General features: G+C 34.4%; 1 protein-coding gene across 10 annotated transcripts in view; it reads left to right on the forward strand.

Moving 5' to 3' along the window:
* LOC129779830 (potassium voltage-gated channel protein Shaw-like) overlaps positions 1 to 13,090 on the forward strand; it is a 268,655-nt gene that overhangs the window by 195,428 nt on the left and 60,137 nt on the right. For 9 of the 10 annotated variants that reach the window (XR_008743781.1, XM_055787554.1, XM_055787546.1 and 6 more), the window contains 4 exons: positions 1,905 to 2,099; positions 10,236 to 10,454; positions 10,509 to 11,112; positions 11,454 to 11,543. Coding sequence is in view for 9 of the 10 variants with exons in the window: in XM_055787554.1 (XP_055643529.1) it covers positions 1,905 to 2,099; positions 10,236 to 10,454; positions 10,509 to 11,112; positions 11,454 to 11,543 (1,108 nt within the window). In the remaining variant the exon portion in view is untranslated. The remainder of the gene's footprint in view (positions 1 to 1,904; positions 2,100 to 10,235; positions 10,455 to 10,508; positions 11,113 to 11,453; positions 11,544 to 13,090) is intronic. The other variant, XM_055787555.1, reaches the window with a different exon arrangement.

Raw genomic sequence — 13,090 nt, forward strand, 5'->3', positions numbered from 1 at the left:
TGTACAAACGCCATGTAGTGTAAGGCACCTGGGTTTGGGAACACATTTCGATTGGGGAACAAAGTTCCCCCAACTTGCATTGGGTGTAAAGTTCTACTCACGTATAGGAAAGGGAAAAGAGAATGGGGAATTTGAGGAAGTAAAGCGAACTTCTATAGAAGACATACATATTTTCAGATCGCGACTCCTCAAACTATCATAATCTGATATGCGTGAGTGTACCCTTTCGAACCTCTAAATCAGCAGCTAGTTAAATTCTTTTATTGCATATTTTACATTACCAAACAAAATGCTCGATATCATGATATCCTGGACCAGCATTACATGAGCACGAATAGATTAAACAATATACAATACAACAACTGATAAATGTCTATTTTCGGCAAATGGAGAATAATTCATGATACGCATCGATTAACGTTGTGAACTAACGCCCGAATATAGGCAAAACGATTGCTCGTTGCGTCAGAGAGGAAAGTGCAATCGAAAAAACATACCCATTTCAATCGTCAAACTGTTTAACTTTTTAAATATTTTTTTTTTCGTTCGTGTTTCAAGCAAAATATTGGACATCATCACGGACATCATCATTATGATTTGATCAAAGCATGAATGTTTCGTCGATCTGAGAAATAAAATAAATGAAAATTATTTGTGATAAATGATAAACGGAAGAGCTCGCAATATTTGGTTTAGGTGAATAAACTCGATTGGTAAAAGATGGATTCCAGCAATATTTCATCTATACGGCATTTTCCAACCAGTTTCTCGAGTTGAAATTCATTAAAGCTCGTACCAATAATTAACGACAGAAACATTTGTCAAAAACTATCCTTCTAGTATCGATAGTCATTTTGGCATAGATCAATCAAATTCCGTTCGATATTAGCCAGCCACTGTAATCGGTGACACATGTTCCACCCAAGTCATGAATAATATTCCCCCACGAGCTCCGAACCCTGCAGCCCGGCGCGCTTCCTTCGAAGGATAACATGCTCCTCTGCTCGTTTATTATTTATGTAATCAAAACTGCTCTGGAATCGTACCAAAATGCTTCATTCCGCCCCGACGCCTTCTTCCTCCGCGTCCGATTTGGGAATGTGGACCTTTTGGACGGCTGGCCTCAATCAGACCGACCGACAGCTGCTGCTTGGTGGCGCTTAGTGTTTTATTTTTCCCCCGGAAGCGGGTATCGAAGCATCGCACAATTCATCGAACGTTGGCCAGAAGGTGGATTGGTTTCATTCGTTATCTCTTCCCCGGCGGTCGCTTCTGCCACCGATAATCGATCTATGCGCAAACAAGGAACGGTTTGGCCTATACACACACAGATAGTAACACATAGTAATGTAAAGGGTTCAAGCTTTCTCGTGTCGTACAATCGGAAAGGACATTCCAATCATGGTCTAAACGGCGAAAAACGGCCAAAGTGATGGGATGTATTTTTTCACCTTTGAGACGGTGTGTTGAAAAGATACAATGATTCAAGCATAGGGCAAGAACCTATTTGTTTGACGGTCTACATCCAACACACCGTTGGGTGGTTCGAACGATGATAGTTCAGGACGGAGGGTATGGTAATGATTTATGAAGCATGTGATTGCAGTGGGAATACCGGCTGGAAATTTATGACCTCTGTCTGGTCCCAAAATAACGGACAGCAGCGATGGCTTCCGCCACTGTTTGTCGTGATATTTCAGCACATGGGCAGATGAAACATTTACAGCATGAACACACATACACACATACACAGCAATGATGTGTATGTGTGACTTTGTTTCAAATCGATACCACAGCGGCTAACGATGCGTACATTTTCTCCCTCAGGGTGGTTGCGATGCGTGAAATGTTGGGAATTTGTCCGATCAAAATTAATGAATTGTCTCTCTCTGGCTCTGTTTCAGCATCGGGACACCCAGGAAACGCTGGCGGTTCTCGAGCGGTTGGATCTGGACACCGAGAAGCCCACAGAGGAAGAGTTGGCCCGGAAGTTTGGCTACGAGGATGATTACTGCAAGGGAACGGTTTCCTGGTGGCAGCACATGAAGCCCCAGATCTGGGCACTGTTTGACGAACCGTACAGCTCGTATGCTGCCAAGGTGAGTTGTTGTTGTCATGCCGGACAGGAAGTACCGAGCATGGGCTGATGACTGACTAATTTCATGCCAACTCGTTTTGGGAGTTGGCAGCACCATCTCAGATAGCAGCGAAACGTCGTGGTTGTAAAGGTATTGGTCTTTCAAGCAACTTTGCATACTTGAAACCTTCAAAAAAGATTTAGACTAGTTTTTGAAAAGGGCTAGTGCTTTTTTTTCTTATTATTTACAAACATGTATAACTCAAAAAATAGAATACCTTCTAAATTCCGGTTGATTGTTGTAATTTAGGAGAAAAAAATTTTTAATAAAAAAAAATTAAACAAAGTTTAAAAAATTACATTAAAAAGACGGGTGGGTAATGTCGGGGACATAACCGGAGCGACGTAGGACTATACAAAGGGGACAGCTTTTGCTAAATATATATTTTAAATATATTGTTTTATTTTCTTCTGCTACGTGAATACCTACCTATCTACCTGAAAAATGGATTAGTTTATTGTTTACTCTTCATGAACATGTTGGGGGTTCTGAAAAGAACCTTTGGTGTTGTGTTTTTGCGTTTTTTTACAAACTTTCTCAATTTTTTCTCGCTGTCTTATAGTTAATTCTTGATTTTTTTCCGAAGGCTTTGTACTTATTAAATGTTCAACGCCGGGCATCTTTCGACGTATGCACATATCGTACAATCAAAATGATGGCTGTGATAGGGGATGCATAGGTGGTCATCAGCTCATTCACTATCATATATTTCACTATTGAGCACATTACCGTACCTTAAACTGTTTCCGTGTTTCGGAGACGAATGAATTGTAAGATTTGTAGTTTCCGCAAACAAAGTAAATAAAAATGAAAAAGAACTGAGGTTTTGGAGACGAACTCTACGATCTGTCGAGAAATAAACGAGCTATAAGCGTTCTGAAAAACCAACAGTAAATACATGGACGAATGACCTTCGGATTAAAGCCCTTTAAAATAAGAACAGAGCAGCAGGAAATACATAGAGGCGAATGAACTGCAAAGTTCAAAGCCTCTTAAAAACAAAGAAAGAAGAATAAGGAAATACATAGCTCATCATGTTGCTCCTTAGTTATTTTTCTATACAATGCAGATGTAACGTCATTCATTTTTCAACATCAGTTATCAACCAAAGAAAGCAGTTCTTGCTACCGAGAAAATTCGTTAATGCCATCCTGCATACAATGTGTTGTAATTTGAAGCCATTTTTAATTCGGAAACCATGCATGGGTTTGTGAAAACTGAATGATCAATTTAAAAGACCCAACCACCAATAAGTTCAAGAACAAGATAAACAAAATAAATCAGTTTATATTATATGTCATATTATGTCTCTTTAGAATGCATTGGTATTGTGAAAAACTTTCAATAACTCTTCTTTGAAAGGTTTAATGGCCCTGAAAAGCGCCGTGTTTTACGGTGGCTGGTTTTGCCACCAAAGCAGTCTGTATAAACAAACTTTTTCCTTCTTCTACCTGCTTCCGTTTTGCGATTGCGTTTGCCACTCGCTGAAACTAGTTGTTGCCACCGAACCGAATGTGCTCTGTTCTGTTCGGTTTTGCGGGTTTTTTTTTATTGCTGTGAGCAGCTTTGCAAGCCAACTCGAGCACTCCGGCGGTCGAAACTCTGTAACCGCTATCAGGTATACTGGTGCTCCGGCACCAATCCGTTGATGCGATGTGATGTGAAACGATGCCACACAACCACACTGATTTACGGTTTGAAAGAGAATGATATATTTTTCAGCGGATCCGCGCCTTTTGTACTCTAGCGGTACACACTCACAGGATAGAGACAAATCAGCAGACTAAGCCAAAGGGGCGAGTCCAACGAGACGAACGAAAGAGCGTTAAAAGGCAGCGATAGAGGCGAATGAACTGAAAAGTTTAAACCCTCTTAAAGCCAAAAAGAAGAAGAAGAAAAGGCAGCGATGGCAAAAAAATACATTCATTACGATTTGTTCGCTCGTTGGATTCACATGCAGGCTAAAAAGGGTCCTTTTCGGTATCACAAAATTATCATTAATCTAAAGAGTTTATTGTTTTGTTATCACTCGATATCCATCTTGTTCGGCTAAACCTTCCTGTTTAGCGATTGCGTTTGCCACTCGCCACAGCTTTCACAGTTGGAAAATTTCTTCCCATCCAGCTTGTGACATGTTGTACAGTAAATTATATTTAATGCGACGTGCCGAAACACCACTCAGTGTCGCATTGGAGGCGATTTTAACCTGTAATTGAACATTTGCGATGACAGTGGTACAGTGTCGACTTTCGATGTGGGGTCATAATTTGGACCTCGAACTTTATGATTACAAAAATGTCCAACTAAATATGTCGCATTACAGGTCCGTCCAATTAGCTGAATGTCGAGCTAAATGTAAATTACTGTACTTTCAATCTAGAAGCAATTTAAAAATTAATGAATATTGAATAATCGGGAAAGTCCCCAACCATAAATAAGCTCAGAACAACTGCCAAATTCACATACTCATCATATACTGGCAAACAAATTATGAAAAAATCAATTTGTGTTTTATTATTATTTTGGATATTATTTTAGAAAGCATTGAACTGTATTTCGTAAACTCTTTTTTGAAAGTTTTAATGGCCCTGATAAGCGGCGTGTTTTATGGAATTTTAGAAAACTTAGTACTCGTGGTTTTGAAAAAAAACCATTTCGAACGCCCTCGATGCCGCCTTATTCTGGATTTGCCACCAAAGAACAAACTTTTTTCTTCTACTAACAGCTGCCGTTTTGCGATTGTGTTTGCCACTCGCTGCAACTGCCTGTTGTTGTCTTGATGTCCACCGAACCGAATGTGTTCTGTTCTGAATGCGGGTTTTCTTATCGTCGCGAGCAGCTTTACCAGCCAACTCGATCACTTCGACGGCCGAAACTATTTAACGCCGGCTAGGTGGACTGGTGCACTGGTACTAACGCGCTCGGCCTAGCTACCCTTGCGGGGAACTCCAGATCAACACGGTTCGAGCGGGATTTTGCCTTTCCCTTCACTTTTCCTCCTTTACCATGTCCAGACATGGCTGCTTGGGTTGGTTTGTTGAAGTGTTTTGATGCGAACCGATGTGGTGTACGGTTTGGATGAGAATGATCGTTACGGCAGCGGAGCGGGGATTTTTAAGCTGACTGGCTGGCTTGAGAATTACGCATGTGTGAGACTGCGACCAATGTTTCGTTCATTTTTTTCTTTTTCCTTTCCAATCGTGCTTCATTATATTTCGCTGCTGCTCTGGTTGCCCGTTTTGGTCGGTACGATTTGAGGAGCACAAAATGGACCAATCAAAAATTGGCACATAGTGCATTTGGACAATGCTTGATATTTCACAATTATTCAATTATTTATCTCAAGAAAAATGAAATGTTATTCATTATGATAGATGCGTAGATATATTTCCTATCAATTGATGCCAAAACCATTGCGATCTATTGAGAAATGCTCGAGTTATAAGCGTTCCAAATCTTGCATTTTTTCCTACTTGTTCAGTGCCTAGATTTCCATTTCACCCCCTATATCTTCCGGTTAGACGTAGTCCTACGTAAAAAAAATATTATTAAATTTCAATTATTTTTTCTAAGAAAACTTATTTTTTTAAAACTCTAAAAAAATTCAACAAGTCGTCCATACATTGGAAGATGGGCACTTTCAAAAGGAACAAGTTTTTCTAACAACAGTTTTTACATGTTTTTTAAAAAAATTACAACTAATCTTATTTTTTTAAAGTCGAGATAGCGATATAATGTATTCGACGAAGTTTCAGATCTTATAAAAATATAAACTTTTGTCGAGGACTTCAACTTTTTATCTTTTATAGTTTCTGGAATATGTGACATGTTTGTATAAAGACTCCTAACAATAATAATGTTTGGCTCGTAACATTTATGTGTAAAAATTCTCGCGTTTGAAATATTCTTGACACGTTTCTAAAAAGTAAAAAAAATCAGAACATGTTAATAACGATAATTTAAATAATAAAAATGTTACGAGTGAAACATTAGCAGTAATTTGCAAAAGAAAATATAAAACATCTGTTGTTAGAAAAAAATCTTTCCCTATAGCAGTGCCCTTTTTTCAATATATGGGTGACTTATTGAAAATTGTATGGGTCATTCATATAATTTTTGTACGCAATTTTGAAAAAAAATGGTTTAGAATTTAAAAAAAAACATGATTAATTTTGTTCCAATTAATTATTTTCTAACTTGTTTCATATTTTTCAATAAGAACTCAAATGATAACCCACATTTCATTCATTTCCATTTCTGTTCAGAATTTTATAAAATCATGATATTGATAAAAAAAAAGTCATTTTTATTTTCAAAATAATTATGTTTCAATTAAATTTATTTTTTTTAAATTTATTTTTTCATGAAAACTTAAATATTTACCTACATTTCATTCGTTTTCATTTTTGTTCACAATTTAAAAAAAAAATGGTTTTGAGAAAACATAATTTTAGTTTTTAAAATAATGAGTTTCGAATGAAGTCTCTTTTTTTGAATTTATTTGATATTTTTTAAAGAAGACTCAACTCAAAAAAAAATCAAATAATTAGCTTCATTTCATTAATTTTTTTTTTAAATTTGAAAAACATGGTTTTGAGAAAAAATGATTCCTTTTCTTAGTTTAATTAATATTTTTAATGGAAACTTTAATAATTACCTACATTTAATTCATTTTCATTTTTGTTCAGAATTTAATAAAACAAAAAAAAATAATAATTTAAATTTTCAAAACTGTTTGTTCCCATGAGTTTTTTTAGTTTATTTTATATTTTTTAACGATAACTTTTTCAATAATTTTCATTTTTGTTCAGAATTTAAAAAAAACATGGTTTTGAAAAAAAAATCAATATAATTTTGGTCCGGCGAATTTTTTGAAAATTTATTCGATATTAATAAATAGTTACGTACATTAAATAATTACGTACAATAAAAAAATTTTAAACATATGCTTTGAGAAAAAATAATTTCAAATTTCAAAATAACTTTGTTTCGATAAAATTTCTATTTTTCAATGTATCTGATATTTTTTTATGAAATCTCAAATAAATACCTACATTTCATTCCTTTTAATTTTTGTTCAGAATTTTTAAGAAACATGGTTTTTAGGAAAAATAATTTCAATTTTCAAAATAATTTTGTTTCAATGAAATTTATTTTTTTAAATGTATTTGATATTTTTTAATGAAAACTTAAACAATTACTTTTCATTCATTTTCATCGTTGTTCAGAACATAGTATTAACATTCAAAATATAGTTTCAAGTAAATTTATTTTTTTAATTCATTTCAATTTTTCAATGAAAATTTAAATAATTACCTACATTTTATTCATTTTCATTTTTGTTCAGAATTTTTTTTAAGACATGGTTTTAATTTTCAAAATAATGTTGTTTCAATGTTTTTTTTTATTTATTCGATATTTTTTATTGAATACTTCAATAATTAGTTACATTTCATTCACTTTCATTTTTGTTCAGAATTTTTAGAAAAACATTAAATTATTTTTGATTTTAATTTAATATTTTTCAATGAAAACTTAAATGTAAATTAAATTATTATCCACAGTTCATTCATTATTATTTTAGTTCCGTTTTTAAAAAAAAACATGGTTATGTTTTTAAGAAAACATGGTCATGAGAAAAAAAAATTGATCTCCAAATCTTTTTTTTTTTTATTCAATTGAATTCCTTTCTTCAAATTCAATAGATATTTTTAAATGAAGACGCAAATAAAAATCTACATTTCGTTCATTTTCATTTTAGTTCAGAATTTTTCAAAACCATGGTTTTTCTCTCAATAAGAATCAATAATATCAATTTAAAAAAAAATTGTTTCAATGAAATTCCTTTTTTTAAATTTAGTCGATGTTATTTCAATGAAAATTTAAATAGTTACCTACATTTCACTCATTTTCATTTTTATTCATAATTTTTATGAAGACATGGTTTTGAGAAAAAAAAATTAATTTTGAAAATATTTTCTCTTCATTTAATTTTTTTAAATTTATTTCGTATTTTCGAATGAAAACTGAAAAATAACCAACATTTTAATCATTTTTATATTTTATTCATTATTGTTTCTGAGAACATTAGTTTTAATTTTCAAAATAATTTTGTATCAATGAAATTTCTTTTGTTTAATTTATTTAACAATTTTAATTCATTTAATTTTTTTGTACAGTACTTTTCAAAATCATGGTTTTGAGAAAAAAATTATTTTTATTTTCAAAATAATTTTTTTCAAAAAAAATGGAAAAAAATCTCACTCAAAATCTATAACACCTACAAAGTTATAGTTAAAGAATGAAACATATTTTTATGTTTACGTGATGATTATCTATGTTCCCATTAAAAAATATAAAACTTTATTTTTAATTTCATTGACGAAAAAAATATTTTGGAAATTAAAATTAATTTGTTTTTCAAAAATATATTTTTTAATCCTTTTTAATCCTTAAAGCCCAAATAAATTTTGTTTTATTGATTTTTTTTTTAATTATTTGAAGTTTTTTATTTAAAACTTAAATATTTATCTACATATCATTTATTTTTCAACATTTTGTAGGTTTGTTATCAGGTTAAGATTTTCCGAAAAGAGAGTTGAATATATCTCAAAAATTCAAAAATAATCTCACGCAAAAACTATAACGCCGACAAAGTTTTAGTTAAAGGTTAAAACATATTTTTATGTTTATGTTATGATTATCTATGTTTTCGTTAAAAAATTATCAAACTTTTTTTTTTATTTCATTGAAGGAAAGCAATATTTTGGAAATCAAACTTATTTTTTCTTTCAAAAATATGTTTTTTATTCTGAAAAAATATACGAATAGCCCAAAATAATTTGGTTCCATGAAATTTCTTTTTTACTAAATTTATTTGAAGTTTTTTAAAGAACAATTAAATATTTACCTACATTTCATTTATTCAACATTCAACATTTTGTGTTTTGTTTGTTTTTGAGTTAAGAGTTTTCGACAAAAAAAGGTGAAAAAAATCTCAAAATTTTAAGAAATTTCTCACTCAAAAACTATAACACATACAAAATGTTATGTAAAGAGTGAAACATATCTTTATGTTTACGTTATGATGTATGTTTTCAACAGAAAATATCAATTTTTTTTCAAATTCATTGAAGAAAAAAAATTTTGGAAAATAAAATTGATTGTCTTTAAAAATATAGGTTTTTTTTAAATTTAAAAAAAATGAATGGTCCATACAATTACCAACAAGTCGTCTATAAATCGGAAAAAGGACACTGCTACAAGGAAATGGTTGTCCTGACAACGAATTTTGTATGTTTTTTTCAACAAATTACTAGTAACGTTTAATTCGAAACATTTTATGTGTAAATTATCGCGGTTGATGTTGTGCAAACATTTTAGAAACATGTCAAACGCGACAATTTACATACAGAAATGATACGAGTAAAACATTATTTTTTCAGAAGTTTCCATACATACATGACATATTTCCCAGAAACTATAAAAGATAGAAAGCTAATGTCTTCGACAAAAGTTCATATTTTAATAAGATCTAAAACTTTGTCGCTATTCTATTTTGAACAAAATTAGGATTAGTTGTGATTTTTCCAATGAAAACATGAAAAAGTTGTTGTTAGAAAAACGTTTTCCCTTTGAAAGTGCCCATCTTTCGATACATGGGTGACATGCTCGAAATTCTAAGGGCTAATCATACAGTTTTTTTTAAGAATTTACATAAAAAAATGTTTTTGCGAAAAATTCATTTTGATTTTTAAAATATTTTTTTCAGCGTAAGTTTTTTTAATTTTTTTGCCTTTTTATATAAATTTAAATAATTTCCTACATTTCATCCTCTGACCAAAATTCTATAGGTAATATAGTTTTTGAGTTGTATTTTTTTGTAAAAATTCAAGAAAAAAAACTTTGACTTTTTTCAAACTTTTTTCAAAAGGTAGTAATTCTTTTTCGAGAATTTCAAGTATGCAAAGTTGCTCAAAAGTCTGTACACCCTCAACAATCTCACTGCAATCTCAGATGTTGCTGCCGCTGGCCAATTGAGTTGGCTTGAAATTCGTCGACTAATAAATTTGTTTTGATTGGCCCCTTCAATTGCAGATAATTGGGGTGATATCGGTGTTCTTCATCTGCGTGTCGATCCTGTCGTTCTGTCTGAAAACCCATCCGGATATGCGCGTGCCGGTGATACGGAACGTGACGGTCCGAACGGCGAACGGAAGTACATCCTGGGTGCTGGACAAAAGTCACACCAATGCGCACGTTGCCTTTTTCTACATCGAATGTGTGTGTAATGCTTGGTTCACGCTAGAAATTATGGTGAGTGGGGATGTTTTTTGTCTTGAACGAGCTTTTAAACCCTTTTTCCTTCAGGTTCGGTTCATTTCATCGCCGCACAAGTGCGAGTTTATCACTTCATCTGTAAATATTATCGACTACATCGCAACACTCAGCTTCTACGTGGATTTGGTGCTGCAGAAGTTCGCCTCACATCTCGAAAACGCCGACATCCTGGAGTTCTTCTCCATCATTCGCATCATGCGACTGTTCAAACTGACACGGCACTCGTCCGGGCTGAAAATCCTGATCCAGACATTTCGCGCCTCGGCCAAGGAGCTAACGTTGCTCGTGTTTTTTCTCGTGTTAGGTATAGTCATATTCGCCAGCTTAGTGTACTATGCGGAACGGATCCAGGCAAATCCGCACAACGACTTCAACAGCATCCCCTTGGGGCTGTGGTGGGCCCTGGTCACGATGACCACTGTGGGCTACGGTGACATGGCACCAAAAACCTACATCGGGATGTTCGTGGGAGCGTTGTGTGCATTGGCTGGCGTGCTGACGATTGCCCTTCCGGTGCCGGTCATCGTGAGCAACTTTGCCATGTACTACTCGCACACGCAGGCGAGAGCTAAGCTGCCCAAAAAGCGCAGACGAGTGCTGCCTGTCGAACAGCTGCGGGCCCCAAGAGTGGCAGGTAAGCCTCAACCCGTTTCATAGCTCACAATAAAGCAAAACTCGAGCCAATTTATCCCAATATCGGTCATCTGTTGGCAGAACCGAAATCCAGTAATTAACCTCCACCGTTGAATCACAGTTTTGCTTTGCTTGGAATAAAAGGCCATTCTACTCTTTTCTTTTTTCTCTCGTTTCACCTCCATCACGAACTCTATGCCAACGAACTGCCATTCATCACTCGTTCACTTCTCTGTCGCTAAATACATTCACAACAAATAAAAAAATCAAATCAACAATCACGCCAACCACTGCCATCACTCTGCTTTAAAAAAAAAACGCACATCCGCGAATCGTCTACAGGACAACCGGGAGGCATGGGAATGCCAGGCTCGGGTCAAATGGCTCGTCGCACGAACCAGGCGAAAACGAAGGATCTCGGCCCCAAAATAGGTAAGTCACCATTTGCTTTCACCGCTCTCCTTCCCAGTTCTAGCCCAGCTTCCAGATATGTTTTTGCTGACACAGATCACCACTTCCCCATTTCCCCCCTAGAAGCCACACCCTCAAATCACACCGAAACAAGGATAACCTGGAAGCGGCTTTTGCAAGCCTCCCCCCCTCCCACACCACCACGCGCTCGCTCCAATTTGCAATCTCGGCTTGGCCAAATCCTTTTGTCACACGATTCCTATACACCGACCATTATTCTCTTCTGTTCTTCCGTTATTCGATTTTCCGCATGTGCCCCTTGAAAGCCTTCCTTCCATCGTGATCGAGATTTAAGAATTGCGTCGCTCTTCACAACAAGAGGAGGGAAATAATAAAAAATAAATATACTGCCATTTGCTGTCGCCATCGAGCAAATCCCAAGAAAGAAAGATAAAATCAAATTAACATTAACATTCCATTAACATTCCATTGCGCTGCAGGGCTGCGAAGCATTATATCGTTGTTTTATTTCGAAATTCTTATCAAACACTATGCGTTTCCATGGATTGTCCAGAACATGGGAAAGCACGATTGCCAGCTATAATTTTCAAAAATCGGGAAGAATGAAAATAAAAATCTGGAAAAAATCAGGATAGCTAATTATTACAGTCATAGAAAAAAAATGTCGGAAAATATTCGCCCTTTCTGGTTATGAGAGTATTTATGCTTGTAGAAATAAAAACTATTCATTTGGCTATTAGTGGGTGTGCGGAATATAAATGTCCAAATTGAGTGGTGGTGATGGAAATTTGCTCCGATGAGATTCGAATTCTAATTGTTTGGATTATCACGCACCAGCTATCTTGCACGGCTATCTGAAATGTCATGGTGGAGCAAACGTCATTCCTGGTTGTCGATTTTACTTATTTAACTGTATCCTAATTTTTTTTTTTGAGATAACGGTAAGTCTCGATGTGTCATGCAATTTTAAGACATTTGGCATCAAAAATTTTTTTTCAAAACTTCGATTTCCGGTTTTCGATTTTCAAGAAACTCAAACTTTAACGTCTGCCACACTAATAAATGAAGTTCGAATGAGTCAGTATTTTGCATAGGGTATATGACGTGCAAATCAACATTTCGCAACAAGTTCCGAATGAAAAATCGAGATAATTATTTTTATTGGCACCTAGAACCATACGTTTTGTCTCGTACTCCGAAAAATGTCCCAGACTGTCGATTTTTGACAAAAGTTTTTTTTTCAAGATGAAACTAGATCTCGACGTTTCATGCAAATTTAAGACATTTTACATCAAACTTTTTTTTTCGAAAACCCCGATTTCCTTTACTCCCTTGGGTGGTTTTTCGATTTTCAAAAAACTCAAACTTTGACCGCTTTTCGCCACTCTCCCTTAAGTTCGATTGAGCTAATATTTGGCACAGGATGTTTTTTCGAGGTAGTAAACATAGGGTAAAAGTCATGTACACAGTATAAGATCAGATGAATTAAAAATTAATTTCATGTCAAAAAATGTAATAAGTTTTATTGCATTTGATTTGAAATAAAA

The sequence above is a fragment of the Toxorhynchites rutilus genome, chromosome 3 (genome assembly GCF_029784135.1).
Source record: "Toxorhynchites rutilus septentrionalis strain SRP chromosome 3, ASM2978413v1, whole genome shotgun sequence".
NCBI lineage: Eukaryota > Metazoa > Arthropoda > Insecta > Diptera > Culicidae > Toxorhynchites > Toxorhynchites rutilus.